The following is a 27,623-nucleotide window of genomic DNA, read 5'->3' as shown; positions in this document are numbered from 1 at the left end:
GCCTGGGCTGGGTGGGGCTGGGCCCGGGGCCGGGGTGGGGGTCCAGCCAACCCCGGGGCCCTCCAGATGGTTTATTTTATTATGCCGATCCAGGAGCCCCCACCCTGTAAGCCCCTGCCCCTGGGCTCCCTGAAGCCCTGTGTTTGGGAAGGTGGGTGAGGGTGGACAGGGCCTGGCTGAGGTAGGGCCGCCCCACCGGCACTTGCCTGCCACTCTGAGTGTCCCAAGGAGGCAGCTGCTCACCACCCCTCCCCCTCCCCTTGCTCCCAGCTGTCTGTCCGGAATCCGGAGCACAGGTCCAGGGAGGAGGTTCGGGATTCCCTGGCGGGCCTCCATGTCCCTTGGGTCAGAAGTCATCCCTTCCCCCTCTCCAGGAAACAGAAGCAGAGAGAGGTTGAGCGGGCAGCAACTGGGGGAGAAGAGAGGGTCTCCAGAACCCCCTTCCAGAGACCAGGAAGGAAGCCCTCTGTTTTGTAAACTAGGGGTAACTGAGTTTGCAAAATTGGGCAGGCGCTGTGGGGCCTAGAGGGCTCCGGGGGGGACGGGTTAGGACACAGACCTCCTCCCTAGCCCTTCTACCCCATCTGACTTCTGCAGGGGAAACTCTGACACGCTATCTGAAAACAGTTTCACTACAATCATCTTTCTGCCCCTCTCCCACCAGAGGAGAAGCTTGGCACACTCCACGTTCTCCCCCCAACCCACAGTTGGCCAGCCCAGGCTGGTATGTATCTGCAAGGCTGTAGTCAAGAGGTTTGTGGGCTTAGGGGTTTTGTTGCTTTCCAGATGCTCCTTGAAAGGTATGTATGTCCAGGGCAGGGGACAGAGTTGAGGATTGAGGCTGGGATTTGGGGATTAGCACCAAGTACAGCCCATGGTTTCTCCCCAAACACCCGCATGCCAAGTACCCCATGGGCGGTGCCAGACCGCTGTTTCTGAGCCCCCACTTCAATCCGGAGAAGAGCTGTTGCTTGCCCCTCCTCAGATGAACAGCAGAGTGCCCTGTCGGGGGTGATGGGCTCCAGAGTGTCTGTGTATGGGAATATGGGTGAACTTGAGGAGGGCGTATGGGTCTCCAGCTTGGGGACATTGCTGATAAGCCCCTCCCTTGTTGGCCTCATCCCCTTGGGTCCCTTGCTGCAAACCCTTGAAGCTGGACTTCGGCTCCCTGGCCTCCTGCCCTATGTCCTGAAAGACACGGTCCAGGGCCAGGCACTAGGGAGTGGCCTTAGCTGTCCTCTGTCCGGGGCTGGGCGTCCACTGTTTTTCCTGCTTTCACGTTGCCACTGCAGCTTGTGCTGAGCCTGCCCAGTGGGAGGTGACTGGGCATCCGTGCTCCCCTGCCTTCCACTGCCCTGTCTTGGTCCCTGCCCCTGCCCACTGTGATGTGTGCCCCTGCCAAGGCCAGAGACCCACAGCCCCAAAACAAGAAGTGCCCTTAAGAATCTCCCCAGCCCCTGCAGCCCTGGAATAAATTTTGCAATTAGTTTCCAGCTCCCTTTGTCTATTTATGTTCCGGGGCCAAAGCGGAACCTCCCAGGTGGGTGTGGGTGGTCGAGGGTAGTGCAATGCTCTGATTGGGATGGAGGTGACAGTCAGATAACCTTTGGTTCAAAATCTGGGGCCAAAGTTGGGGCACACCAGCCACTGTTGGGGAGCCTTTTGGCCCCACCTCATACCTGGGACCTTGCGGTACCCAGGAGGCTTGGGAGATGCTTAGGTCTTCCTGGGCTTCAGCCTCAGTTCCACTACAGCCGTGCAGATGGGGGCACCTCAACCACCTTGGGCAGATGGGGGCAGTCATTTAATGAGCACCTACTGTGTGCCATCCCTCATATCCCTGCCCCTACCACAGCCCTGTGAGGTAGGGGTTAGAATCCAGGAGAGGGACTTGGTCAGTGACCTGCAGGGGCAGATTCAAACCTGGGTCCTCTTGACTTTGGAGCACTGGCCCTTTCCTCTCTGTCCATCTGGTGGTGGCCCCAGGGCCAGTCCCTCTCACTGATTCTCTTGCCCTCCCACCCCCGCTGAGCACAGCTGAGACCTGAGGAATGCCTCCTCGGCTCTAGACCTTGTCCCAGGGCTTCGCCGGCTTTCTCTGTCCATTTTGTCTTCCCGTCTGCTTCTCAAAGCCTCTTCGGCAAGTGGCAGCTCCAGATTACAGCCGAAGAAACCAAGATACAGAGGGGGCGAGGTGACCTGTCAGACGTCACACACCAAGAGGGAGTAGAGCCATCATTCAAACCTCCATCGTCCTGACCAACCTGACTACTCCTACGGCCACCCCTGGTCCACTTCAGGCCTCTGTGCACGTTAGAAAAAGATGCCGGGGCACACAGCTTGGCAGTGGCTTTTATGCAACGAAAGCATCCCTTTCCCTCCCGGCACCTTCAGAAGGGAAGTAGGTGCTCTTTTTCCTGCCTCTGGGGAGCATCAGGTCTTTTGGGAAGGCCCTCTTAGTCATCTCACGTTCCTGTGTGATCCATCGTGTCCTGGGGCCGGGTAAGATGAGGAAGTGAATGATTCTGCCCCTGGCGGGGACAGGAAGTGTTCACAGCAGCGGGGTCATCCATACTGGGTTTTGAAGGTTTTGAAGGTCCACCGGCTAGACAACAGTTGGGGGCAGTGTGGGCAGAGGCAAGAGTTGGAGCAAAGGGATGGAGGGGTGTCAGCCACGGGTGTCTGGGGACCTAAGCAAAGTTACTCTGGCTGGAGAGTAAAGAGAGTGGGTGGTGGGGAGGGAGGGTATGGAGCAGGAGGAGGGAAGACCCGAAAGGACTCCTGGGTGCCCACCCCTGGACGTCTCCTCCTGCCAGTGCATATGATTAGTTGGTGGGGAGGCAGGAACCTCCTGGAAGGCGGCAGAGGTCTCTGCAAAAGCAGGCTGTAGAGACCAAGTGCCTGCCCAACTCAGAGCCACCTCCTTGCTTCCCTGGCAACCCTGCTTCTGCACTGGGGCAGCAGGTGGCCGGGCTGAGCGCCCTGTTCTGTGGACCTTCGGTGGTGGTACCCAGCCTGCCCCGCCCCGCCCCTCCCCCCTGCAGCACCGCTGTGTCTTCCTGGAGCAGGCAGGACGGCCTCTGTCTCCCCCTCCCTCTGAGCCCGCCCGTCTTTTATCTCTTTCTTTGCCTGGGGTGGGGGTGGGGGGTCCTTCAAGGGCTTAAACATCATCTCCATGCAGCAGGTTCTGCGGTCCCACGGTTCCCTGAACATCTCTGAAGACAGCTGACATTCCTGAGTGCCTACCGTGTGCTGGGCCCAGGGACTACCACACAGGACTGCATTTACCCCTCATGTCACCTGTGGGGTGGGCCTGATGTCCCCCATTCTGCAGATGATGGGCTTTGGAAGGTTCGACAGCCCCCCGTCCCCAGAATGAAATAACCAGACCTCTGGCCTTTCGTGGTGGGTCCACCACCCCTGGACAGACAACCCAGGTGGGGCCCCGAGCGGAAGCAGCACATAAGGTGGAGAGAGCAGGGAACAGCTTGTGCCTCCCTGGGTCTCAGGGCTTCTCACGCAGCCCTGCCCTGCCTCCACTCACATGCGTCTGGAGTGGCTTCCTGCCTCCTCCAGGGAGGCTGCTCTCCCCCGCTCCTCCCTCCTGGGCTGTGCCACATCCTCTGGCCCCAGGAGCGTTTGAGCCAGGCTGAGGGCAGGAGGGCAGTGTTAGCAGCCCCTGGGCCCCTGCTTCACCTGGCTTCCAGCTCAGGGCCCGCCCTGGCACAAAGCCCTAACACATCATCACTGCTGCTCACCTCGGCCCCCAGCCCAGCTCTAAGAAGGGACCCGTGGCCCGTGGCCACAGAATCAGTGGTGGCAGGACCTGCTCCCACAGCCAGACTCCAAGTCCTCCTGCAGGATGACCCATCGTACCTGGAGCTGGTCCCACCTGCCCCCTGCCTTCTCCGAGCAGTCTGCCTGGGTGACTCCCACTCACAGTGACTGCCCCCGCCCCCTGACCCCCATGTTACCCAGCCGGGAGACTGTCTCTGGCCTCAGTTTCTTCCTCTGTACAATAGGGGTGATAGCGTTCATGGGGGCTGAGGTGAAGACTCACAGCTCTAAGGTGGTCAAGGGCTCAGTACCAGCCAGGTACACAGTAGGTGCTAATAGATGTTGGCTGCACCTACCCTGTTGAAGCTGGGGCTGTCTTGAGACCAAAAGACAAAGTGGCAGCTTCCCTTGTCCCACCCTTCTCCCAGGAAGCCTGGCAGGGTGACCCCCAGAGAGGAACAGGTCACAAGAGTACCCTTTATTGCTAGAGATACCACAGGGCTGTCAGAATTTCAAGGCAGGTGGGGAGGGTCAGAGCGGGTAACAATCTTGGACAGGAAGTTGGGGGACTGAGCTGTGGGACCTGGCACAGCACCCGGGAGGGGTTGGGGGGGGGGCTCCTGAGGGAGAGGCAGTAGGTGGTGGCGGAGGCTGCTGTCTGTCCCCGGGGGGGCCCCCAGTTGGGCCTTTTAGAGGCTTGGAGTCAAGTCCGCATGCACTCTCTCTAGAAACCTGGGAGGAAAATGTTGGGCTGAGCTGGCAGATAATCACGGTGGGGACCCCTGGAGGGGAACTGAGGCTGGGGGAAGACCTTGGTGGGGATTCTGGACTGGGGAGACCCTGGGCAGTCTCCCGCAAGCCCTCTACGAGCCTGTTTCTCTAAAGAACACCTGATGCCCAGAGGGCTCCCTGGTTTCAGGAGGGGCGGTGGCCGGCAGGTATCGCGAGGGACACGGAGCTGGCAGCCTTCACTCCCCGGCACCTCGTGTTCAGGCCACCTGAGAAGGTCGCAGGGTGCGGGGTGGGGGTGGCGAGGGCGCCCGAAGGGCGGGGCAGGTTGGGGGTCCGGAGGAGGGCGGGGCCGGCCGCAGGGCGAGGTGGAAGCGGCTCCGTTGCTACGAGCGCCCTTAGCAACGCACCCATTCAGCAGAGACAAAGGCGCTGTCACTTGAGCGCAGAGGCGCCGCTGCCGCTCTTGTTCCCACCCGCGCCGCGCCTGCGAGGGTGGGGGGAGGGGCGGGATGGGGGCGCCGGCGGGCCCCGCGGAGGGCCTACCGCGCGCTGGCCTGCAGGGGGCGCCTCCTGCGCACTTTGCAGAAGGGGAGCTGAGACTCCAGGGGACGGGGACACCAGCTAAGGGTGGAGGCCCGCTGGGAGGCTGGGGTCCTAGAGACTTGGGTTTCAAATGTGCCTCCGCTGACACCTCTGTGACTGCCCCTGTGCCTCACTTTCCCCATCTGCGGGGTGGGGCCTGACCCCAGCTCTGACACTGCTCAATTTCCTCATCTGCACGGTGGGAGGATGGTTTCCCCGTGTCCCCGGATTAAAGGAGTCAGCAGATGCCGGGCTTTATAAAGCCCAGAACCCAGCTCTGGTTAGGGCTGCACGAACATGCCTCTTGCCCATGCCGGAAGGAATCCCTTGGTTGGTTTGAGGCTGGGCAGTGCCTGGCGGCCCCTCCTACCTATGTAGTCTTAAACCTATGTTTTAAGACTGAGGGAACTCAGGCTCAGAGAAGCTGACAGTGACCACAGGCCCCTCAGCTCGCCTAGGGCCAGGCTGAACTCCCCAGGCTCAGTCCTCTCTCCTTGAGCTGCGCCTGGGATGGGCCCAGCCTTGCCCCGCTGCCCCCAGGCCCCCCTCACCTGTCCAGCTGGGGAAACAACCCAGAAGGAAAGCGCTTGCCTCTCACCGGGTTTGGAAGTCATTTCAGGGCACAAGGCATCAGGACAGGGGCTCTGAGTGGGATGTGGCCAGGAGGCCGAGGGGGGTGGGGGAGGCAGACAGAGTGGGTGCACAGAGGAAGGCGGGCTCCTTGCGCACTGGCCCTCCTGCAGCACCAGCTCTGGGAAGGGTCCCAAACCCATTCCCTAAGTACACCTCTCCCAAAGAGCACCGTGTCTCCGGGCCAGGCCTACAGTGTGCTAATGGAAGACTTCAGGCTTCCACGAGGCGTCAGGTGTGGCTGCTTCTCAAATCCCTTCCATCCTGGTGCAGTGGGGCTGAGGGGGTGTCCGGGTGCCAAGGGGAGAGGGGGGACCCCCCTGAGATGGGAGCTGTACCTGATGCCTTGAATGCTGTCAGCTCCACAGCCTGAGGACAGAGGAGGCTGTTAGGGGGGTGGGCCCCTACTCCTTCTGCTCCCCCTTGCCCTGGGGGCCCTTGGCTCCCTTGGTGATGACTCCCCCACTACCCATGGCCTTGGCGTTCAGGTTCTGCCAGTGTGCAGTGAGCACCTCCCATTGGCTCCCAGTGCCCTCGCACCTGCTGAGGAATGGGGCCCCTTGGATCCCCAGAGGAAGCCCCCCCACCCCCACCCTACCCTAGTCCCTGTGGGACATACTTGCTAGCCCCTTGGCAAAACCCTGCCACCCCTGTCCCAGCCTCACCGGTCTCTCAGGTTCTGCAATGGAGGAGAAGGTTGTGGAGATTCTGGGGCTGTGGGTCCCTAGCCGGGGAAAAACACTCGAGTAGGTGAACTTTTAGGAGGCTGAGGCAGGAAACTCTTTCTCTGCTCTCCTGCCCTGGACAGGACCTCATTATCAAAGACTCTAAGGTTCCAGTCAGACTTATTCCACAGATTAATGATGGAGAAACTAAGGCCCAGGGAGGGAAGGTAACTTGCCCAAGTGCACACAGCAGGTAAGCTAGGAAGCTCGTATTGAAACTCCTGGCCTGGCCTTACCCCCGTGCCCTGTCACAGGGCCCCAAACCTCATCCACCCACCTGACTTTGGGAACCCCTAAACCCCATCTGCGTGGAGACCCAAGGAAGACGACCCTGGGCAAACCCTGCCTCTGGGCTAGGAAGCAGGGGCCCCTGTTCCCTGGTGGTGTGGGAAAAAATAAGCCATTTCTAAGCTACCTTCCAGGCCCCGTGTTTGCAGAATTCCCTGGGCCTCAGTCTCCTTGTCTCTCAGATGGGTTGACAGGATCTGCCATTGCCTTCTCAGCTTTACCTGAGCACTGGGGAAACTGAGGCACTGGGTAGTACTCAGACTGGAGGGTGGTGTGGCCTTACCTCTAATAGCCAAGTGTCTTCGGGCTGGAGCCAAGGCTACAGGGTTGTTCTGAGAGACCTCCCAGGGACCAAGGGACCTAGGGTGGGACCCTGGGCCTATGGGGCTGGAGCAGACCTGAAAGAAAGGGGTGTCAGCACTGGAATCCTGGCTGTGAGTGGGACCTCCTGGCTCCCAGGATCCCCACCTGCCTGCACCCACCATAAAGGCCTCTGTTGCCTTTTTCTCAGTCATCCTCTGCAGGGCATTCCGGACCTAGGGGATGGGAATTTGGGGTCAGTCCTGGGACCCTCCCCCTGACCCCCTGGCCACAGGTCCCCAGCAAGTAAGCCCTACCCACCTCACCCCCCGGCAGCCAGCGCCCTTGACTCACCTCCCCGTTGTAGGCAGCGTAGACCAGGAAAATGTATGGCCCCTGGGGACAGACCCAGGATGAGGGTGGGTGTCACTGCCTGGGACCCCCTCCCTCCCACCTGGCCTGGGGCCGCAACAGAAACACACCCAGAGATACCCCGAGACATTCAGAGATGCAGGCTGATGACCACAAACCCTGCTGACCCACTGTGCCCTCCTGCACTTGGGAGGGGGCATCTGTGACATTCTACAGCAGAGAGAACCAGAAGGGGGCTTGCCCCACTACCCCCCATACCTTCAGCCTCTGGCCATCAGGCAGCCTCTTGTCCTCTATGCCTCTGTCCCCTGCCACCTGCCCCATCCTCATGGCTGCAGGAGTGGGTGGTGGGAGGGGGCACACCTTCCTGTAATCAAGGCTAAATCAAGTCCTGGAACAGCAGACCTGTGAATGCATTCTGACTCGAGCCTCTAGCTGAGTGTCTCTCCCAACCTCCTCCGTGTCAGAGGCCTGGCCTCCCGCTGTGTGTGAAGGACTCAACACAGTGGCCGAGTCATAGCTGGCTCTTACTCCCCACGCATGGGAGGACCAAGAGGTCTTGGCCACTCACAAAGTAACTTGGGGTTACAACCCTCATAGCAGCTCCATGATGGGGGTGGGGGTGGGGGTGGGTTAATCCTATTTGATGGGGAGGGACCCTGGGGCCTGGGGCAGGAGACAGAGCAATGAGTCCCAGGCCCTGGAGTGTGGCTAAGCAGAATGGAATTTAGAGCCTGGGCCTTCCTGATTCTACCTGGATAGGCAACAGCCCCTGTCCTGAGGTCAGACTAGAGCACACGGGTTGGGGTCCAGGGAGCTCCTTGAGGCCTCAGACAGACCCTGGCATCTCCCCCCCACCCCCCACCGGCCCCCACAGCCAGCCTGTCCTCTCACTGCAACTTCTGCACTGCCTTCCCCGTCCTGTCTCCTTTTACTGGCTCCTCAAACCCAAAGGCATCTTTCCAGACTCCAGCCCAACCACACCCGCGCCTGCCCAGCGTCCTCCCAGGCTCTCTGGTGCCCCCGGGATCATGTGTGAGCTCCTTACAACGGCTCAGGGGACCCTGTGCGGTCTGGCCCCCATGTCTCCTCCTGTCCCATTTCTCACCAGCTCACGTGACCCCCGCTCACGTCTCCATTGGATCTCACCATGCTCCCCTGACTTCATTCTTTCCCCTCACCGTGTCTGGGTGTTAGCTGAGAATCATTCTCTCCAGGGAGCACCCTCTCCGCCTCCCCATGAGTGGCTCCTCTGTCCCCACACTGCCCCCACGTTCCTCTGGTCTCTCAGCCTCAATCATGCCAGGCTGTCGGAGTGTGGTTTTGGTGTTTGTCTCTCCCTCAGGCTGAGACCTCCAAGGATAGATTCTTTGATTCTGTGCACAACTATCCTCTTTAGTAAAGAACACAGAGCAGGTGCGGACTGGCTGAATGAAACCGATCCGCTCCCGTTCACGGTGCTCCCGGTGTGTGCCAGGTATTTGGCTTTGCCCTTTGCAAGTATCCTCTCAGTTGAACCCCACAATGACCCCATGAGGTGGAGAATATGATCCCCCTTATAGAGATGTGGAAACTGAGGCCTGTTTCAATGTGTCGGGGCCCTCTAACAAGACTCAGCCCAGGTAAGTGTGAGCCAGAGCTGGTTAAAAGCGAGGCCCAGCTCTCCCACCACAAAACCCGACACGGGAGCCACAAAGAAACAAATCAGCCCTGAAGAGCAAATGAGGCCCGGCTGAGCTCAGTCCCTGTACCCCAGGCTGCTCCTTGCTCAACTCAGTAGGGAAGGAAGGCGGTCCTGAGGGCAGGTGCTGCCCGGTGTATGCCCCAGACAGAGAGAGAGACGGCGGGAGGTGGGCAGGGAGAGGAAGACAGGGAGGGAGAGCAGGTAGATGGAGGAGAGGGGAGAGGAAAGGCAGGCCTGGGGAGGGAAGCTGGGCAGGGACCTAGAGCCTGACCAGGGGACCTGCCAGCAGATGGTCACAGGACATCAGGGTGGGCCCAGGTCTCACGCCATCTGACCCCGCAAGGCAGCCTGTCCCCTCCTTCACCGGGAGACCTTGGTAAGGAAGGTCTGAGGCTGACTGGGAGGGGAAGAGAGGTCATGCTCAGAGGCAAAAGCTAGAAGGGTCAGGGGTCAACAAAAAGGGAGACAGCGAGAGGCCCACGGAGGGAGGGCCGGGTGGGATCCAGGCCAGAGGGGGAGGGGGCTGTGATGGAGACAGCCTGAGACAGAGAAGGAACCTCAGAGAAAGTTCAGAGACGGAGACATGGCTCCGCCTCTGCCCACCTGAGGGCCACGCAGGGACGAAGCTACAGTGGTCGCCATGGCGATGGGCCGCTGCTGCCCTGGATGCCACTTGGGGGGCAGGGTGGAGGGCTAACCGGGCAGTGGCCCAAATTCGAACCGGGGGAGCTCCAGGAGCGTGGGGCTTGTTGTGTCAGGGAAGGGGTGCAGCACCGCCCCTGTCCCCTGGCCACTCAGGCCCACGCAGGTCTCTGGGAGCTGTGCTTCTTTGGGAATAACTGGAACCCCAGTTTTTCTTCACTTTCTGGGCCCCTCTCTTGGCATGGCCTCCATTCTCCCCCAGCAGTGGCCCCGTCTTTCCTCTCTCCACTCCCACACCTGGCCGAGAGTGACGAGTCCCCACGGCCCTGGGGGAGCCGACACCATGGACCGGGACCCTGGTAATCACCACCCTCTGCACCCTTCCTCGCTCCCTGCCCCCTCCCACCCTCCACACTTCACTCCCTGGCCTTGGCCACGGTCAGCTCCACAGGAGCATGGCATTTTGCTGCTTCCTTTCCTGCCCTGTCCCCTGTGCCTGGAACGGTGCCTGGCACCTGGTAGGCATTTGGCAAATACCACGTGGATGGAAGAAAAGCTAGGTCAGAGCCCTTCCTGACCTCAGCCCCACACCCTGCCCAATCTGGGCAGCTCTTCCAGGAACAGACCAGGCCCACGTGCAGAGGGCTGAGAACACAGACTCTGGACTTGGGCCCCAGCACTGCTCCTTCCTCCTGCGGGGCCCTGGAAATGACCTCATGGGGTCTCAGTTTCCCCATTTGTAAGGCTTATTCGGAGATAGAAGTACGAACCTGGCCCGGGGCCCGCAACACTGAGGCACCCCAAGTGGTTGCTGACAGCCTCGGGCTCCTTCTCCCAGGAGAGGACAGAGGATCCCCAGGATGAGCTCCAGGTCCCATGACTCTACAGAATTCGTACCCGATTTCCTGAGCTTGCTTTGTCTCTCCCTGGGTCACCCCACTTCTCAGCCCTGACAGGAGCTGGGAGGAGTAGGTGCAGACCACAGGGAGGGGTGCTGGGGGTGCAAGGGAGGCCGAGGGCAAGGGCAGGGGCAGGGGCAGGAAGGGCCCTGCTTGGACCCACCTCCCTCCCAGCACTCGGTCCCCCGGGCCGTGCCTGTCTGTGTCCATGTCTGGGTCGCCCACAGGGTTGCAAACCCCCTGAGGACAGGGACCCAGTCTGACCCCTCTCCGTGGTGGCTCCCGGACACGGGACCTGACAGGCACCCAGGAGGGTTCCTGCAGCCCCACTGTTACTGCCTCACCTAGGCGGGCTGGGCACTGTCCTCCTAACCAAACCCTTTTCTGAAGTGTCGTCCTCACCAATGCAGCAGCTGATACTGTCCCACAGCGGGCCACCCGCTGACCCCGAGGGGAGAGGTCACCAGTGTCCTGCACCCCTTCCTTGGCTTCTTGCCGAGACCCAAAGAGTCTCTAGTACCAGCCAGGGGGCTGGAACTTCTGCCGCATCCCTGAGTCTCTGGACCTCAGCTTCCTCAGCTGTGAAATGGGCCTCAAATCCTTCCCAAAGAGGCGCTGCCTCTTTGATTTGAGGCTTTGTTCCCACTCTTGCCCTCACCCTCTGGCCTCTTGACAATGCCCCTGGTTGCTGTGGTGACTCCCATGACGGAGAAGACACTCCTTCCCCCAACTCTTGACAAACCAGTCACTCTGAGCTCCACCGCGTGTCAGAGCCCTGGTCCCAGATGGTCCGGGGCCCGGAGGTACCTGGAAGGAATTGAGGCCCACGGCGGCGTAGGCCCAGGCCGGGCTGAGGTGCACCAGCGTGCCGACCAGCCAGGTCAGGCCCAGGACGGGCAGCAGGACCAGCACCGGCTTCACTGTGGCCCTGCAGGAGAGCGGTCGGGGCTGAGGGACGCCAGCGCGGCCCGGGGGGCCCTGCAGGGTGCTGGGGAGGGCTGCAGCTGGGAGGTGCCTGGAGAGGAGCCGGAGCTACACATCAGGAGCCGCTCCTGACTTAGGTGTAGCTGGAAGCTTCGGCTGGACCTCCTGCCCCTTCTCAGACCCAGAAGTGGTATGAAGTAGGGTAGCGGCACTTGGGAGACGGGGTCCCGGTCCCAAACCTGGCTCAGAGGAAGGGCAGGGCAGCCGTCCCGAGGGACGGCTGAGGACTGGGCAGTGGATCCAGGGGGCGTGGAGTCTAAAGAAGTCTTCCCTCCTCAGGGGCCCCTGGGGCTCCCTGGCTTTTCGGGGACCTGCTGACTTAGGCCGCACTGCCTTTGGCAGAGAATGGGGGGAAGAGGAGGGTCAGGGGTGTCCTCCTTCTGGCAGGATGTGGCCCTGGAGAGTGAGGGGCATTCTTGGCAGGGGTAGGGACCTAAATCCTCACTCTGAACCTGAACTTCTGGGGACTGCCTGAACCCCGGGTCTCCCCTACCTTGTCCCTACTGGGTCATCAGTGCCATCGGTACAAGGTGAGCCCCCAGGACAGAGGCTTGTGTCTATATCCCCTCCCACTCACATACACTCAGGATTGATTACCATCCCCCCAGGGGACATGCATGGGCACGTGCTCACACGTGTCCACACGCATGAGTGTGCAGGTACGCACAAGCCGGGACACATGTGCACACACAGGCCCGTACATAGCCTTGCACACGTGGCCACGTGACCACGTACCGCCACCCTGGACTCACACATGCTCACACCCGACGAGCCTCACATCTGGCTGCCCCACTTCTGGCCCTCACCATATCTGGATCGTGATTTGCTGCCGCAGGCAGGGCTGGGGGCTCAGCATGCGGGCGCGGCGGCGGGCACTGGACACAGTGACCATCACTACGCGGACCAGGATGCAGGTGTTGGCCTGGAGACCCGGTGTCAGTGGGTGAAACGGCTTCCCCCTTTCCCAGTACGACCCTCCCCTCCAGGCCCCCAGGCCTCCCTGCTCACAGTCAGCACGAAGAGCACGGGCCCCACAAAGGCCCAGATGGTGTCCGTGTGCACATTGAGCCAGCAGTGGCCAGCGGCCACATAGTCGTCGGGGGACATGGCCACCGTGATGGCCACGATGGCCACGGGCACGCCTAGGGGAAGAATAAATGCCCTCAGGACCTCGCCACGCATTCTGTCCTCTCCAGGACCTGGCCTCCAACCCAGAGCCGCAGCCCACAGCTGTCCCACGGTAGCAGGTGCACTGGCGGGCACGGGGAGCTCTGGGAAGGGGGCTGGGTGGGCCCGATCCTTCTGGGGTGGCCTTGGAGCCCTGAGTAGCTGGGGAGCGGGAGAGCGAAACTGAGCTGAGGGCTCAGGCACGGGAGTCAGGGGGGATGGAGGGTGGTGACTGGCACGGGGGTCAGCGGGCCACGAATCGGGGAGACAGCGCTAGCAGTGGGGGGTTGAAGTGGTGGGAGTGGAGAGGGTTAAGAAGGGCTGGGGCTGGGTAAAGCTGGAGGGCGACTGGGCTGAGGAAACTGAGCTTGCGTCAGGGATGGGGGTGCTGGGCGCCAGGTGGAGATGGGGATCGGGTGGTGTCGGGCTGTGGTGGGGTGGGACAGCAACAGAGGCCATGCGAGGCAGAGTAGGGAACAGAGCAGGAGTGGAGAGCAGAGGGGCCTCACCCCAGCCCGTGGCGTAGTAGAGAGTCATCCTGGGGCCTGGGCGCATGCGCACGGCCACCACCTTGCTCCACAGCAATAGGCCCTCCACCAACATCCAGGAGAATGCGACCAAAAAGAGGAGATGCATTGCAGCTGTGACGGCCACACACGCCACCTGTGGGCAGGAGGGTGGCAGATCCCTACCAAGGCCAGCAGTGGCCGCAGCCCTGCCCTGGGTCCCATGCCCATGCCTGGCATTGCCAACCCAAAGAGGTACCGGCGGGGAACGTCTCGGGGAAGTGCCCTGGGCCCAGCTCCACCATTCTGGCCGTGTCCCCACCCACCCCAGGAAAATGGAGCCAAGTGACGATGCGGGGGACGACCCAGGAAAGATTGGCCCCCCCCTGAACTCACAAGCACGCCTGCCGGGTGCCCACCTTGTTGGCCTTTGCCCACTCGCTGGCCATGAGGAAGCCCTCGGCAGAGGCCAGGGAGAAGGTGAGGTTCTTGTGGACCGTGGCTCGCTCTGACCTGGGGACCCTGGACAGGCAGGGGTCGGTTAACAAGGACACCACCACCAGCCCCCACGCCCCTACCAGCCCCTGCCTGCTGGGGTCCCTGGGGGTGGGCTAACCACGGGCAGAGACAGCAGCTCCACGGGAGGCCCACAGCCCTAAGGGGGGCCCTGGGGCAGGCTCTTCCGGGGCCAGGGGGAGACGTGCCCGGAGGAGGCCCACAGAGGCCCCCATGGGTGGGCTGGGCCCCGGGGTGCCGGGCTGCTGTGCTGAGCTCATCTCACCCAGCTGCCAGGAAGAGCAAGAAGGCGGTGGCCAAGGCGCAGAAGGACACTCCGCAGCCCACAAACGACAGCGTCCTCAGCAGCGACTCCTCCCCGGGGCTTCTCTGTGGGAGGGCCGGAGACCCCAAAGTACAGCGAGCCCGTCACGGCCCTGACCTGCCCAGACCAGGCCTCGCCCTGCCCTGGTCCGGCGAGGCTCCCCAAGGCTCCCCGTCTGCAGTGAAGCAGGGGTGGGGACAGCACCGGCCAGCCAGGCCAGGCCTGCACACGGCAGGCACTTAATAAGAGAGCGTTTGCATGGCCTCTCCTGCTGGCCCTCCCTAAACTGGCCCTGATGGGTCCGGCTTTCGGCTTTCGCTGCAGCCGCTAAGAGCCGGCTCGGAAGCGACAGACACACCCACTGGGAGCAGACTGTGTGTGACCGCCCCCCGCTGAGGAAGGGGCCTGGAGCTGACAGGCAAAAACGGCCACGCTCTGTTTCCACAGGGCAAATGTGTCGGCGAGCACGCTTCTCTGGCGTGCTCCCCAACACACCAAGTGACCCCCGCATTCCTGAGGCTCTGGCCCTGCCTCACTCAACCTCAGAGTCCCTTGGCGGCTCTAGTAATGCACCTCCCCCGCTCTCCTCCGGGGATTTGGGAATTTGTAAACGCTGGGCCCTCCCAGGGGCCTCCCCCGGGTCAGTCTCCTTTCACGTCTGAGGTCCGAGTTCGGCTCAGCCGCGGCTTTACCTACAGGCTCTTCGCCTCCAGCTGAGACCTCTTCAGCCCCGACACCCACCGGCCCCACGGCCCTCCACCCTGCGGCCTGTCTAAACCTGCTACCTGCCTGTGCCCTCTCCAAGATGACTCCCTTGTCCCCCAGCTGCCCAGGCCTTTGTGCTGGGCCACCCCCTCCTCCCCCAGTCTGCCCACTGTTCCCCAGTGCAGGCCCCCTGCCCTCTGCCTAGGCGACTGGCCCACAGACCCCTCTTTGCTCTTTGCTCTGCCAGCCCACTCCTGGCACCAGTGGGGCTCCCTCAGGGCCATCCAACACCTGCTTAACATGTCCACGTCCGTGCTCTGCCCATCGGGTCTCCTCTAGGCTCTGTGCCACCTGACCCACGCCACCTTGCTCCTCCGCCTTCTTCTACTCCAGGACCTAGCACTGGAAGCTCCAGACAGTCAAAGTTCTAGAATGTGTCCAGCCTGCCTGTCAGTCTAGCCTCCTTGCCTCTGCTCAGACTGGCCCTCTGCTTGGAATGCCTTTCTGTTCAGTTCTTGGTCATCCTTTAAGACTTGGTTCTGACATCACCTTCGCCCACTCCACCCGCCCAGCCCTACCCGCCCCCCCCCCCCCCCCCGGTACTCACCTGGACGTCATACACCTGCAACAGGACAGCAAAGTTGGTGCTGTGGTTGCAGAAGCACGCGGTAGAGTCCCGGTACAGGGTGGCCACAGAGCAGCCGGTAGTGGCCCAGGAGCCCCCTGTGTCTGGGCTGGGGGAGGGGAAGGAAGAGAAGGGCTCCTGAAATGGGGTGGACATGGGGCTGGGGATAGGTGGCAAGCAGGGGAAAGCCTCTCTCCAAAGCGTGGGGCCCATCAATGCTCTGCCTCTAACCAGCTTTGTGACCTTGGGCACGCCTCTGCTCTTCCCTGGGCCTCAGTTTCCCATCTGTAAAGTGTACTTAACGCTCTCAGGGATGGTAGGGGATGGGGCTAATACCGGCGATTACCACTGATTAACTGCATAACTTACTAAGCAACAGTGATTGATGTTCGGCTAAAGATACAGGGCAGGGAGCTGGGGCTAATCTCTGAACCCTCCTCTGCTCCTTCAAATGCCCAAGGGTCATGGCTTTGGATAGATGTCAAGTCTAATGCTTATTTGATGGATGAATCTCTTCCCAGGCATCCCACAGAGTGAGCCTGCATATCTCCTATGATGGGGTGCTCATTACCTCCTGGGTCACAGATTCTCTTGCTCTGGTTTGTCCTGGAGCTGCTAGGTAAGAGGTTGAGGCCACCCCCATAAGAAAGGTGGCAAATGGAGACCAAAAACACACCTCACCTTCAAGAAGAATGGATGTCTTAAAAAAACAAAACAAAACCCAATTGTCTTATTTAAAGAACTTGAAAATGGCAACTCACCTGATGCTGAAGTTCCAGAAGGCACAGACAGGTTCCACCAGTTTCTGCGGGAAGGCCTAAGGGCAGGAAACAGGGGTAGAGTCGCTGTGTGTGTGTGTATGGAAGGGGGAGAGAGTCCAAGAGGATGCAGGGGGACATTGAGGCCTCTTTGAGTTTGAGGGTCCAGGGGTTTGCCCAACGTGGGTCATGGGTGAAGAGGTGGGAGAAAATGCCAGCAGGGAAGCAGAGGGGAAGAGGGGTGAGTAGGCTTTCATGCTAATATTGAAATGTTTCATGCATAATATTGAAATACTGGGAGCAAGCTAAATGTCCATCTTTTGGGGAGCGGTTAAACCGCGGTGACTCTTCCCTCTTGGGATGCTCTGCACCCAGCAAGAGGAACAAGCAGTTCTCAGTCTACTAGCAGGGAAAGAGCTCTGTTATACGTTGTTCAATAAAGACAAAAGCTGCACCTCGTTATACATGGTATGAGCTCATTTGCATAAAAAATACGTATATCCGGTCTATATAATTGTGAAAACACACACACAAGGCCTGGGATTAAATGCACAGCTAATTTAACAATGGCTAGATCTCAGTTTGAATGTGTTATGATGAACATGCCAGTTCTCTGGTAATTAAACAACGACAACAGTGTAGATTTTATGTCATTAAGCAGTGAGGAGACATCAGGCAACCGGTGGCAACAGCCCCAGTCCAGACAGGGAAAGCAGCCCGAGCTTAGGACTTGGGCTATTTGTCCCGACTGGAAAGAGTAACAGCAATGTCACCTTACTAGACTATGACACTGTGTGTCACATTCTTCATGTTTTTTATTGTGGGCGATCATCCTAGTAACCTAGGAGACAGGTATAAATTCATGTAATTTCCAACAAGGAAACAGCTTCAGAGAGGGAAATTAATCTGCTCAAGATCACACAGCACAGAGCTGAGGCTGGGTCCTGACTTGGTTATGCTCTTTCCAATAGTCCATGACGATGCCTCCAGGGAATGTAGTATTTCTTGGGTTGACTGAATTATCACCCCATGTATTCATTCGTCCATAATATTTTCCCCGGGGTCTCAGATACTATGTTGGGTGCTGGGAACACAAAGAAAACCTGCTGTTTGCTTTTGAAACGGATAATCATTACACTGCCGGTAGCATTTTCAAGTGGTATAAACGGAAAAAGCAGTGTGACTGTACAATCAAAAGCCAAAAAATTATGTATTTGTGTCCAGGAGCCCTATACCTGGCCACATATCCCCAGGAAACAGTCACCAGAATCAAAACGTATTATGAGTTGGAGTGCCCGGGTGGCTCAGTCTGTTAACCATCTGACTCTTGGTTTCAGCTCAGGTCATGATCTCACAGTTCATGAGCCCGAGTCTCACATCAGGCTCTGTGCTGACAGCACAGAGTCTGCTTGGTATCTCTCTCCCCCCCCTCTCTCTCCCCCTCCCCCACTCATGCTGTCTCTGTCTCTCTCAAAATAAATCAATAAACTTAAAAAAATTTTTTTAATGTATTATGAGTGAGGATTTTCACAGGGTTAGGCAGGGTTACTTGTTAGAAAAAAAAAAACAAAACGCTGCAGATACTCAGGACTCATGACCAAGAGATGGGCATGTTCATTGTGGACCATCCCTGGGGAAGGTGGTGGAGCTGGACTTGACCTCAGTCAAGGCCTATACATGCTAGGACTAAACAGCAATGAGAAAGGATATCTGTGACCAAGACAGTGCCAAAAACACCAGCAGGGAAAACAAGGGACATAAATGTTTACATGGCTCGGCTGAAAGAGGAAGGACTTTGATTTTGCAAAAGCAAAAAAAAAAAAAAAAAAATTATGGTTTTAGGAAAAATTTAAGAAAAATTGCAGGCATTAGGAAAAACAAATTATGGTACATCCATGTAGTGGAATCTTACTCAGCAGTACAGAGGAGCAAATTATTGAAACAGGCAATAATATAGATGATTCTCAAAAACACCAGCTGACAAATGAACCTTGAGCACAGCATGCCCTATATGATTCCATTTATGCGAAACTTTAGAAAAGAGAGACATAATCTATAGTCACGAGAAGTAGATCACTGATTTGGGGAGAAGGCTGCCTGGGGAGGGGCCCAAATAAGCCCTTTGGGAACGTGGAAATGTTCTTTACCTTGACTGGGGCAGTGGTACCTAAGTGTGTATACTGCTCAAAACCCATCAGGTTGTCTAGTTAAAGTGGATGTTTTAGTGTCTGTAGATTTATCTACTTCAATCAAATCGGTTTTTAAAGTCTTGGGATGACATACAAAAGACTGATAAGATGTGGTGTGGTGTGTGTGTGTGTGTGTGTGAGTGTGTGTGTGTGTCCAGGATTAGTGGTTGTGGGCAAAGCAGACTTTGGCTTTCTCTGAAACTACTGTTTCAAAAGCAGGAAGGAATTTGTGTATTTCATGTAATGAAATTAAACATTTCTTGGCCATCTTTCCATGTCAGTTTATGGAAAAATACCTCATTCCTTATATGACTTCTGCTGACTGTTCCACTGTGTAGCCCCACATGGCTTTTTGAGCCATCCCCTCTTGGTGGACATTTAGGCTATTTCCTCTCTTATGAGCACATTGCAGGGTCCTTGAGGACAATGGGATGGCTTGTGAGTTATTTTTCTTGAACATTTTTAGACTTTGGTTTAAATGAACAAATATTGGGGTATGGGAAGACCAAATCAGGGTAAGTGTACCGGTGGTGGTGGTTCCCAGAAGCACCCCCAGTACCTGGGTCTGGTGTTGCAAGTGAAAGGTCACGGCCGTGCTGACCTCCCCGGTTTCATCCCATACCTCAGAGGAGATGATGGCTGACCCCACCTGGGTGCTTAGAAACCTGTGGGGAGAAGGGGAGCTTTTAAGGGCACCATATCAGTTGGCTGTGCGGCAGAGGTCATGGATGGCTGAGGTCATCTCATCAGGACCCTGTGTGGGAGATGACACCCTCTGTGTCCAAAGAAACACCAGGAAATATCCTGTGCTTGAAATTTGGGCATCTGGGTTCCAGTCTTGCCTTGGGGACTTGGTGGTAAATTCAGTAAGCCCTGTCTTCTCTCTGAGTCTCAGCACTGACGCCAGGACCCTAGACAGTAGTTGAGCCAGGTTCCAGCAGCATATCTTTGGAAGGCCCAGAGATGTGCGTGTCTCGGGGATGGGGAGGGTTTGGCTCTGGTTGCTAAGGGCAGAATTACCTACCAGAATGATGGCTCTGGGATGGGATGGAGGCCTGGCCTTCCCTGGGGAGGGGATCCAGACCCTCAGCAGCCTACTGGGTAGGGCCCACTCACCTCTGCAATTTGCTTGCCTCTTCTGAGCTCTCAGGGGCCTGGGGCTCCAGGCCAGGTTCCCCTAGGGTTTGCCGGAAGACACTCGAGCTGAACCAGCTGTGGATCACGGTGACTCCAGAGAGGCCTGGCTGAGTGGGAGGAAGCCTAAGACCCCACCCTGTGACTGAGCAAGCACCACGGGTTGGCCCCGAGGGAGATGCTCTGCCCACCTTACGATCAGGGAAACTGAGGCTCAGAGAGATTAATTGACTTCCCAAAGATCACCCGGTTAATAAGTGGAGAAACGAGAATTCCAACCAGCAACAGGGCATGCACTTAACCTGGCAGCTCTAAAGCCCTTTGCCTCATGTCCTGATTCCCCAGCCCCGGGTGACAGCAAGGGTGGCGGCTCCCTCCACCACCCACTTCTAAGAGGAAATGGGTGGGGTTCAGCGGAGGAGACCAAGTGAACACCTACTATGTGATAAGCACTTTTAACCCCACAGCAGCTTACAAGGCAAGTACTAGCATGACAGTCTTCCAGATAAGGAAACAGGCTGTGAACAGTGAGGTGACTTATTCAAAACGGCAGAGTTAACCCAGGGCTAACTGGCGCTAACCCAGACCCCAGCAGGGCCCCACCACCCCCTCACCCTCACCCACCTTTCCCGAGGAGGCGTTCCACTTCACCTGCGGGGATGCGGATGTGGCCGGGCCCCTCCGGATGCCCACCGGGCACCGTGAACACATAGCCCTCCGTGCCAGCCTCCATCAAGCGTAGACTCCGCACCTCCAGGCCTGGGATCAAATGGGGTTGGGCGGCTGGACCTTCCAAGGGAGGTCTTTCTGCAGAGCTGGCCTAGCCGGCAGGGGCTGCCCCCCCTCTCCCCACCACAGGCCTGGGCCACTATTCCAGCTCAGAGAGGTTCAGCGACTTGCCCAAGGGAGATCTGACTTCTTCAGGTCTAGGGGAGGGGATCACTAGAAGCAGGTCCCTGGGGGGGGGGCAGGACCTGACTATCAGAAACCACTGGGTGCCTGGAGGACACAAGTTTTGCCAAAGTTCCCCATAAATGATCTCCCCCAGTCAATCTACAAACACTCACTGAGTGTGTACTTGGGTCTGGCCTGAGATCCAGAAATGACTCAGAAATACCCCTGGCTTTCAGGGAGCTTTGGCAAAAACGAAGTAATTACCACAAAATGCAACAGGAGATATTTCCAAGACATAGGGGTAACAGCAAGAGGAGGAACTGTCAGGAGAGAGCTAAAACCAGGCAAGGCATCCTAGAGGAGCTGATGCCCAAACAAGGTTCTGAAGGCTATACGGGAGTTTGCTAAGAGGTCGAGGAAGAAAGGGCATTGTGGATGGAGGGCGCAGCACAGACAAAGGCAGGGGACAGAATGGAGTGTCCGCGGTGGTGCTGACAGCTCCCAGTGACCAAAGCTAAGAAGAAATGTCTGAGCCCGGGCCCCCCCAGGGCCCAGATGTATGGGACGGGTGCACAGCAGGCTCACCGACACAGCGACGCTGGATGTGCATTCGGGGCCGCCCAGGGGTCAGCGTGGTGCTCAGCAGGGGCGCCAAGCGCTGTAGACTTGCCACCAGGGCCATGGGTCCGCCAACCACCTGGGAGGAGCCACATCTCAGCCCCTCCTGCTTTGCGCCTGCGGCTGCCAGCCGCGACCGCTGTAGTTAACACATTCTCAGAGATCTGTGAAGTGGCCTGCCTGCTCCAGACCCTCGGTGGCCCCGTAGGGCCTCCAGGATCAAGTCCTGGGTCCTCAGGCTGGTGTTTGAGGCCCTGCCCGATCGGCCTCCTCTGACGTCTCCAAGCCACGTCATCCTCCAGCCCAGGCGAAGGCCTGGTAGTCCTCCGTGCCTGCTGGCCGGTTGTTTGCTAGCTGGGCACACTCTGCAGGCGGGGCCGTGCCTTCCCCTCCTTTGATCTCACTCTGTGCTAGACCTATAGAAGGGACTCGACCTTTCGGTTCCAAAAGGGAAGCCGTGTGGGGGTGAGGCCAGGTGGGGGCGGGGGGGGGGCTTGCAGTAATGGAACAGCTACTCTAGGCAGGGCGGGTATGATCACCTCTGTTCTTCAGGGAGGAACACCAGGGTTCAGAGTCCAGCTTTTCCTAGCCTACCACAGTGCCTCAGTCCCTCAGCCAAAAATGGGTTTATACCCTTCCCAGGTTGGGCGCTCGCTGCCCAAACAGAGGAACCGTTCTGTGGAGCCGGCCTCCCACGCTGTGTCATCTCCACCCCGTCCCCAAGCCTAGGTCCCTGTTCTGTCCTCCGAGGCCACAGAGGCACCATCTCTGCTCCTTCTGCCCCAAAGGCTTTCAGGTGATGTCTATGATCCCTTGTTCTCTCCTTTCTCTAGGCCAATCACTCCCAAGCCTACAGCCACTTCTGCCAGGACGACGTTTCTAGCACCCATGCCATCTGGATAGCATCTCTCTATGCTCTCCTGAGCATCTGGGCTGTTTTGGAAGACAAGATGGCTGGATACTCAGCATAGAGGACCTGCCTCTGAAGGTGGTCAGCAGAATCTTGGATATGGGGGGGATCCTTATGGATTCCTGGCTCTTATTTTCAACCACAGAAGCTATTATTCACGAACAGTTGTATGTGGAAGTTCAAGTTACATCACAGGTAAAAGAGGAGCTTCTCTCGAACGCAGAGACGGACCCAGCGATGGGTGCTGACTCACCCACGGCTACACAACAAGCTGGTGGCAAGGACGGCAAGCCCCCCTGCCCCACCCAGCCCTGCCAGCCTCACCTCGCTGATTGAGAGCCACGCGCCAGCCAGCTGCTCCTCCAGGACCAAGCTGGCCACAGACATGATGCCCTGGCCTAGCTGCTCCCAGGGCCCTGTTAAGGGCTCTGGCTCCCCAGCCCCGAGGGCTGTCACTCTCTTTAGGAAGTGCACGACAGCCAGCAGTGCAGCCGGCCCCAGTGGAGCTGACTCCTTTGCCAGGACCCTCTCCAGGATACCCAGGAAGCTGGAGGCCTCAGCCAGCGACAGGTGTCCAGGGGCTTCAGAGAGGGGGTCAGGAAGCAGCTGTGGGCAGAGGAACCACTTACTGCCGGCCTGGCTGTCAGGAAGAGATCTCCCAGGGATCACACTTGGGCCCCACTAGGGTCTTCTTAGTGGGCACGTGTCTAACCCAGCTCTCCAGAGCTCCAAAATAGGGAATACGAACAACCTTAATCCCTGAAGACACATTTGGTGGGTGTCCCCTTTATAGGTGAGGAAACTGGGCGGCAGGGAGGTGACCCATAGTGTCCCCAGACTCTTCAGCCCCCAGGAAGGGGGCTCACCACTACGGTCTTGGCCAAGGCATTGACTCTGCTGATAACATCCTGGCCAGGCCACGACTGGGCATCCTGCAGCCGCTGGTAAGTGTCTGCAAAGGAGGGGATGCCAGGCTGGGTCCTGAGCAACACCGCCCAGAGGTGCACCACCCACCATTTGCTGCCGAGGGAGGAAGAGCATGTCAATAGCTGTGCGTCCGGAGCCTTACACAGTGTTCTAGATGGGGAAACTGAGGCATACAATGGCAAAATCATTTGCCCAAGGACACACAGCTGGGGTTCGTCCCCAGGTCTGTCTGGCCCCGCTGTCCTGTGGTTTGAACTCCGTGGAGACCCTGAGACTTTGAGAAGATTCTAAATTCCCAGTTTGTGCCAAGTGCTCACTCCCTCTCAGCCTACACTGGTCCATGCCCAGTTTCCCCTTCAGCAGAGCCCTGGGGACTGCCAGGGCGCACCTGTCCGGTAACAGCAAAGGAAGAAATGTGGTTGAAGGCAGAGCAAAGAGCCCTCGGTGCCGGATCCTGGGTTCCACGTAGGGCACTCTTCTGAGGGCACTGGCAGGGATGGGAGAAGTGTCAGCGCTTTATCCTGGTTCTCCAGCAGTCCCTGGAGTCACCTGTTCGGGCCTTGAAGGCACCTGCACACCTTAGGGGGCCAGGACGCGTAGCCCCGGAGTTAGGGGGCGACGTGGTAACCCGGGTGAAGGACGCTGCAGCCAACACAAGGCTGGGCAAGGCGGCCAAGGGTCGAGCCTACTCAGGCTACTGGGACTGAGCTTTTTGCCCGACGTCTGGGAGGCTTGGGGGAGCGTGACCAGAGCTGGGCGTGGCCAGGTTCACAAGTGGTGGGCTGGATCTTGAGCTCACAAGGAAGCGCGCAGAAGCCAGGGGGCGGGGCGTTGAGCCGAAAGGCGGGGCGGGGCCTACGAGCCAGAGGGCGGGGCGGGCCATACCTGGACAGAGCAGGCGCACCCGCAGGGGCGGCAACAGCGAGGGCGTGACGTCCAGGGCGCCCAGGTCCCAGCGGAAGAGCAGGCCGCCGGGTGGCGGCGCGCAGGCCCGTGCCCGACGCAGCTGCGCGGGGCTCAGGGCCCGAGCCCACAGGTGGAAGTCGGTGAGGTTGCCGCTGAAGGCATCGCGCGCCGAGAAGCCACCGCCCAGAGAGTCCTGATCCTGGCCCAGCACGAGGATGCCGCCCGCTGGCACCGGGTGGCCCGCGCCCAGTCCCCGCGCCCCGGCGCGCCGCCGCCCGTCGGCAAACAGCGCCCAGCGCCCGCCGCGCTGCTCCCACGTGGTGCACACGTGGTGCCAGCGGCCGTCGGCGCGGAAGGCGGCGCGGAAGGGCGCGTGGTGGCCGCGCACCACCAGCGCCGCGTGCACGGCGCCGCCCGGCTCGGCGAAGGCGCGCAGCTGCAGCGCGTTGGCGAGGGAGGGCGCGGCGAGGGAGAAGAGCGCGGCGGCGTCCGGCGAGGCGGCGTCCCACTGCACGTGCGCGCACGCGGTCAGCGCCCCCAGCGCGGGCAGGGGCGTCCGCAGCCGCGCCGCCCTGTCCGCGGTCCGCTCGCCGAACACCAGCGCGGCCGTGGGGAGCGCGCCTGTGGGGACACGCGGGCCGGGACCTCAGTGTCCTCAATCTGCGCACTGCCTCTGACCACCCACTGGCGGAGCTCCGGGGCCCCTCCTGGGCTTTCGGGTGTCTCCCAAACTCGGGAAGGAAGAAATGGGGGCTCCAGTGCCCATACCCAGGCGGTCAACCCTGCGTTTCAGTTCTGGACGAGGGAACCTGAAGGTGCGACGGGGACTTCTGGGCTCCATTCGGTAGGGCTGTCACTGTGAGCTCCGGTCTCTGGAGCCCCCCCCCCCCCTCGCCACCTCCTCCTCCCCACTTCCCAGGCCCTGGGCCCACACTCACGCCTCTGGGGGGGTCTCCGCAGAGGGGCCTCCCTTTGGCCCACCCAGATGGGGTTGGGCAGCCGTGGAGCAAGGACCTCAGCTGGGGGCGCCAGTGCCAGGTGGCCAAAACGCTGCTCACATGACTCTTGAGCCTGCCACCAGCTCAGCTGCTGCCCTGGGAACTTGCACACCCCGTCTGGGGTCTCCACCACCTCACCGGGGTCCACTGGAGCTGCAGGGTCAGAGGAGACACAGTGTGGGAGAGCAGTGTGTGGGCCTGTGACCCTTGGGGTGGGCTGGGCGTGGTGGATACTGAGCTAGGAGTCATTTGGGTCCGAATGCTCTATGACCTGGTGGGTCTAGTCCTTTTGTTTTGTCATCTGTATACTAGCAAGAATAAAATAGACACAAGTGAAACCTTCACCCCATGGCCGGGGATGGTGGGGCTGAACTAAATGGCATCTCCTCCCTTCCTTTGCCTTAGAGGCCAGTGCACCAGGTGGACCACAGGCTGGCGGAGCTGGGGAAAGGGGAGCCTCTCTGGGGCCTTTATACCAACCTGGGAGCCAAGAGCTCCTTGCTTCACCTGGGGAGTTGGAGTGTGTCCCAGAGAGACTCCTTATCTGAGAGAGAAGAAGACAGGTTGGGGCTGGGTTGGGGCTGGGTTGGGTCCCCACCCCAGTGTGTGCAGTTAATGGGTGCTCTGGCAGGGTGCACTGGAAGCTGCAAGCTCTGCAGTCAGACCTGGGTTCAAGTCCCACCCAGAGTGTGATCTTGGGCAGGCGCTTCACTGCCTTGAACCTGTTTCTCCCGCGTGAGGAATAAACAAGCTGATGAGTGAATGCAAAAGGTGTCGCACCAGTGGATGCTTTTAGTCTGTTGTTATGCCAGGGGCTTATCCTGTGTGACCTTTGCAGTGGCCTCAGAGGTGGCCACTTGGAACCCAGCAGCTTTGAGTCTCCCTTGGCTTCCTCCCCCACATCCCCCCACCAAGTTCAGGTACCAGGAGGTAGAGGAGGCAGTAGCACCAGGAAGCCATTCTGGATCCAGCAGGGGCCAGTGAGGGACAGCAGGGGTCACAGGTGTGGCCAGTGTGGACTGAAGAGGAAAAACGCAAAGGAAAGTAGCTCAGCATCCTGCCTTACTACCCGCTCTGTCCCCTACGGGGTCATATTCCCCATGTTTGGCTCCCAGACCTCACTGGGCTGGGAGCCCAGGATGGGCTGGGCACATCTATGTGACATTTACTTGTACAAAAGGATGGTCTCCAGGAGCCCCTTCTAGGACCACAGCTGGGAAACACTGTAGCCCTGGTGAGCTGGGAACGGCAGGGGGTCAGGGGGAGGGAAGGCCAGAGAATGGTGGGAACAGAGTGTAGGACCCTTGTAGGTCTCCTTGTGTTCTTTTGGGCTCATAGCTTGGCATTCAAGGTTCTGCTTAATGAGGCCTCTGCCAAGCTTTCTGGCCTCACCAGTCTCACTATCCGCCCGTGCAACCACCTTTCCCCCTACCCCCCAAGCTGCTCCCATTCCCCCATTTCTCCAGGCAGCAGCTCTTCTCCAGAGCTTTGACCATCCTGTAGCTCTTGCCCGGACTGGCCTTGCTCCCTCAGTGGCACCTCCTACAAGATCAGCTTGTGATCCCTTCATCTGCTCAGCACCCTGGCCAGGCGCTGTAGTGAGCTGAGGATACCCTAATTGTGGGTGGTTTGGGCATTACTCTTAAAAGTCTGGGGGGCTTCAGGCCTCCTGGGTCTCTGCTCCAGCAGTGGCCAAGCACAAATGGGTCTCAGAAAACACTGGAGATGAAATAATGCTCTACTGTGTCCTGCCAGCTGGCCTCATGCCATCTGGAAGTCTGAAGCCGTCACCAGTGATAATTCATACCCTTTCCCCCTTTCCAGATAAAGTGCCTAAATATGAAAATCAAACACATCCCAGCATGGGAAAACATGGGGGTTCACACTTTGGACTCTGAAAAGCACCAATTTATTGTCGCTTTTCCCCTTTTTAAACAGCACCTATGTCCGCCCTCCTCCACCCCCCCAACCCCCACTTTAGTGGGTGGGAATGGTATGAGTCTGGTCCAAGACTGAGGCTTGGTGCCTAGTCTGTGCTGGGCACACAGTGCGGGCTCAATAAATGCTGATTGTCTCACTCCCCTGTTCACTCTGCCTGTATTTGCCCCCACATACTCCTGGCCCCCCCTTCCTTGCTCACCAAATACTCGTTGGCACCCAAAAGGGAGATGCGAGGTCTGGCCGCCGCCACTGCGTGTCCCTCCTCCGCAAGGGGCCAGTGGGGAATCCCTCTTGGGCTGATGGGCCAGGACCAGGGCCTCCCCTTCACCCGCGCTGATCCCTCTCCTCTTCAAAGCCCAGGTCCTCACCTGCTTCTTCTGGCCCGGCGCCTACGGTCGGCTCACTCGCTGCGAACTGTTTCTGGGACGGAAATCCAGCAGCGGAAATCTGCTAGCTCTCTGCCGTACGGTGGAAACCTCGGGTGCGGGGCGGGGCCGAGGCGGTGCGGGGGCGGTACTAGCAGACCCCGCCCCTCGACCCCAGCCCCGCAGTCAGGGACACCCGCCTTCTGGGCGCGCGGAGGACAGGGCAGGCGCCCCAGCCGCGCGAGCAGTGGGAGGGCACGTGGGGCGGACCGCGGGGAGTTCCCCAGTTTCTGGACTGGACCCGCCGTGCCTCTCCCCCCTTGAGTAGAAGGGGCCACCTTGGGAGGCTTGGATCCCAAATAAATTTGTGGATCCTTTGAACCAATCCCATCTCAGGCTGGACCGTGGGAAAGGAGGGAGCGTTCAGTAGCCTGCGCTGGACCCCTGCAGGCCTCATTTCCTTTACCTTCAACCCACCGTGAGGAGGGGCCACCATGAGGACTGAGGGCTCTCCCCCAGGTTGGACAGCTAATGAGTCGCAGAGC

General features: G+C 59.2%; 1 protein-coding gene across 1 annotated transcript; it reads right to left on the bottom strand.

Moving 5' to 3' along the window:
* Positions 1-4,240: 4,240 nt before the first annotated feature.
* Positions 4,241-27,047, bottom strand: ADGRD2 (adhesion G protein-coupled receptor D2). Its single transcript, XM_047069311.1, has 24 exons — positions 26,913-27,047; positions 25,697-25,791; positions 25,253-25,316; positions 24,713-24,925; positions 23,754-24,395; positions 23,257-23,355; positions 22,808-22,893; positions 22,266-22,547; positions 20,999-21,110; positions 20,144-20,278; positions 19,502-19,625; positions 18,945-19,050; positions 15,421-15,576; positions 14,070-14,173; positions 13,708-13,810; positions 13,292-13,445; positions 12,624-12,757; positions 12,422-12,537; positions 11,439-11,559; positions 7,389-7,430; positions 7,226-7,270; positions 6,387-6,445; positions 6,060-6,090; positions 4,241-4,509 (listed from the first exon to the last, which is right to left on the bottom strand). Exons 2-23 carry the CDS (start codon positions 25,730-25,732, stop codon positions 6,078-6,080), a joined length of 2,946 nt encoding a protein of 981 aa, XP_046925267.1. The 5' UTR covers positions 25,733-25,791; positions 26,913-27,047; the 3' UTR covers positions 4,241-4,509; positions 6,060-6,077.
* Between the last annotated feature and the right edge of the window lie 576 nt (positions 27,048-27,623).

The sequence above is a fragment of the Lynx rufus genome, unplaced genomic scaffold, assembly GCF_022079265.1.
Source record: "Lynx rufus isolate CCGP_SWC_20201006 ecotype Redwood Valley unplaced genomic scaffold, mLynRuf1.p SCAF_10, whole genome shotgun sequence".
Classification (NCBI taxonomy): domain Eukaryota; kingdom Metazoa; phylum Chordata; class Mammalia; order Carnivora; family Felidae; genus Lynx; species Lynx rufus.
This window is presented reverse-complemented; position numbering and strand designations above follow the sequence as displayed.